The 2500-nt window shown below is 57.4% G+C and overlaps 1 protein-coding gene across 1 annotated transcript in view; it reads left to right on the top strand.

Moving 5' to 3' along the window:
- Positions 1-2500, top strand: part of LOC143032633 (uncharacterized) — a 49443-nt gene that overhangs the window by 9440 nt on the left and 37503 nt on the right. Inside the window, exons 6-9 of the mRNA XM_076197510.1 lie at positions 192-425; positions 648-1075; positions 1367-1566; positions 2020-2454. Of these exons, the coding sequence (XP_076053625.1) occupies positions 192-425; positions 648-1075; positions 1367-1566; positions 2020-2454 (1297 nt within the window). The remainder of the gene's footprint in view (positions 1-191; positions 426-647; positions 1076-1366; positions 1567-2019; positions 2455-2500) is intronic.

The raw sequence follows: 2500 nt of genomic DNA, 5'->3' as shown, positions 1-2500 counted from the left end.
CTAGCTCAAAGGCCTTTTCCAGATCGAGAAAAACTGTGATGGAGGGCTCGCTGCTCACTGCCACTAGAAGGGTGGCAATGCTATGGGCCGTACCAGTGCCCTTGCGATAAGCAAAGATATGCTCATGCAACGGACCTAGTTTCCATAGCAATCTGTTGAGTACCATCCTTTCTGCTGTCTTTCCCATACAGCTGACCAGGCTGATGGGGCGGTAGGTACCGGGTTCCTTGGGCTTGGGGATTGGTACTATTGTGGCCGTCTTCCAGGCTGTGGGCAGTCTCCCAGTTCTCCAGGACGCATTGATCACTCGGAGGAAGGCCTCATCTCCTGCAGGTCCGAGGTGTGCCAGCATGGAGTAGGTGACTCCGTCCTCGCCGGGTGCGGTGTCCTTGTTAGGTCTGCGGGCGGCCATGAGTTCTCCGAGAGTAAATTCTTCGTCGGTCTCGTCCGTCTGGGCCATCATGTCCCCGACGTGGTGAATCCTTTCTTCCTGCAGCTGTTGTTGCATCTCGTGGGTGCGCTGCGGCAGGAAGGCACTGCTGGTTCGAGAGGCGAATTCCTCTACCAGCCGCTGTGCCTCTTCGGTTGGGGCATGGTGGGTTAGACGTGGGCTAGACCTGTTAGTGGCTACATGAAGTTTACACCAGAGCTCGGAGAGGGAGGTGTGGGCGTTGAAGCTCTCGCACCACTCATGGAATTTGTTGACTCTGACACGCGTAGCCGTGGCATGCGCTTCACGAACGGCTGCTCGGAGGTTGGCAAAATTGACCTGTGTCCTGTTCTGTCGGAAGGCGCGATGGAACATGCACACCCTGTGGTTAGCCTCTATCATTCCCTCGTTGTAGTACCAGTGGTTCTTGTGTCTCCGGGGTGGGCTGTCCCTTCAGTGGAATCGTACCACTCGCGGCAGCGTGGAGGGCGGCTGAGAAGTCCGCCTCCAAGCTGTCGACGTCCCAAGTTGAGGGGTTGTACTCAGTTGCCCAGGACGCCAGGGCGTTGGGGAAGAGAGGCCAGTTGGCCTTGGATGTGTTCCACCGCGGAATGTGTGGCACCACCGGTGGCGGAGCCACATCTCGTATGTACGTGCATACGGCAAAGTGGTCACTGGTGACAACAGGGTGTATCTCCCATCTTGTGCGGGAGGAGAGAGTGGCAGTCACAAAAGTTAGGTCAAGCCTGCCTCCCCGTACATGGATCGGGGAGCCGTCGTTCAGCAAAGCGATGTTGGGGGAGGAGGTCAGTGTATGGTGTAGGTGATTTCCTGCAGCATTGCAGCCCTGTGTGGATGACAGAGATGAGTGGTGAGCGTTAAAATCCCCTCCGAGAATGAGGAGTCTGTCCCCAGCAAGGGTGTTTACTTCCCCAGGTCCAGGACCGCGTGACGGCCCCTGTACAAGTTGTAGATGGTGAAGGTCTCATGGCCTCGTTGTACGAGAACCGCATCAGCCTCCACGCCATCGCCACAGTACTGTATATGGGCTTGCTGTCTTCGCTGCAGGTTAGGCTGTCCTTGACGAGAACCATGCAGCCTCTCGTGGTGTCGCTGCGCAGTAAGGAGAAGGTGCGGTATCCCGGGAATCGCATCTCCTCCCTTAGTAGTGTTTCCTGTAGTAGAATGATGTCGAAATCGTATTGCTGAGCAATAGCCAGTAGATATGATCTTTTGCGAAGGAACCCGTTAATGTTGCCGTGAAGGACGCTCAGCTCAGTGTTATTGAAGAGAGGCATTATCGGTAACCTCTGTGTCCATGTCTGAGTCACTTCCGTCGCCCCGGGTGGCACCGGAAGTGGATGGTGCTGAGAAGATGCAGCTGTCATCGTCGTTCTGCCGCGGAGGGGGAGGGAGTTCAGCTAGGTCAGTGGGGGGGGTTTCGGCGGATGGGGTAGTGGTAGGGCTGTCTGAGCGGACCGAGTTGGGGGAGGGGGTGGTCGCGGGCAGGGCTGGACTGGGTAGTGGGGGGGAGGGGGTGTTGTCGCTCTGGTGGTTTAGTTTTGATTGTGCTTTGTGACGATGGGTAGAGGAGGGTCGGTTCGCCCGTCGGCGGCTGAATACTTCCATGGTGTTCTTGATAAAGGTATCGGTGCTCTTGCTGTCAAGGGCTTTGTGGCCGAGAGCTGTCTGAACCCCCTCGATAACTATGGAGAGAATTTCCTTGAGGTCACTCTCCTCCAGGACAATAGGAGCGGGCGACGGGGTCGGCACAACGGAGGGAGTAGGGTGCGCCACAGCGGTTGTGGGTGTGGGAGCGGGCAAGGTTGCGGGAGACGTTGTGGGCGACTGTGTTTCTCGGGTAACGAGTGGCGCGGCATCGATGGGAATCGAGGAAGCAGTGGTTGTAGCAGGTCGGCGGTGGCCGTCCGTATTATCGAGGTTCGTGGCCGAACGTCGTGCTGCGGTCACTTGCTGTCTATGGGATGGGGGAGCCGTGTTAACAATGGGAGGACGGGTCGCGGGTAAGTCGGGGAAGGTGTCCACGCTATCAATATTTGGGGCGGTAGG

This window comes from Oratosquilla oratoria, chromosome 14, assembly GCF_046742065.1.
Source record: "Oratosquilla oratoria isolate Oo_2021 chromosome 14, ASM4674206v1, whole genome shotgun sequence".
Taxonomy (NCBI): Eukaryota; Metazoa; Arthropoda; class Malacostraca; order Stomatopoda; family Squillidae; genus Oratosquilla; species Oratosquilla oratoria.
The sequence above is the reverse complement of the archived record's forward strand: the minus strand, read 5'-3'. Positions and strand labels throughout refer to the sequence as shown.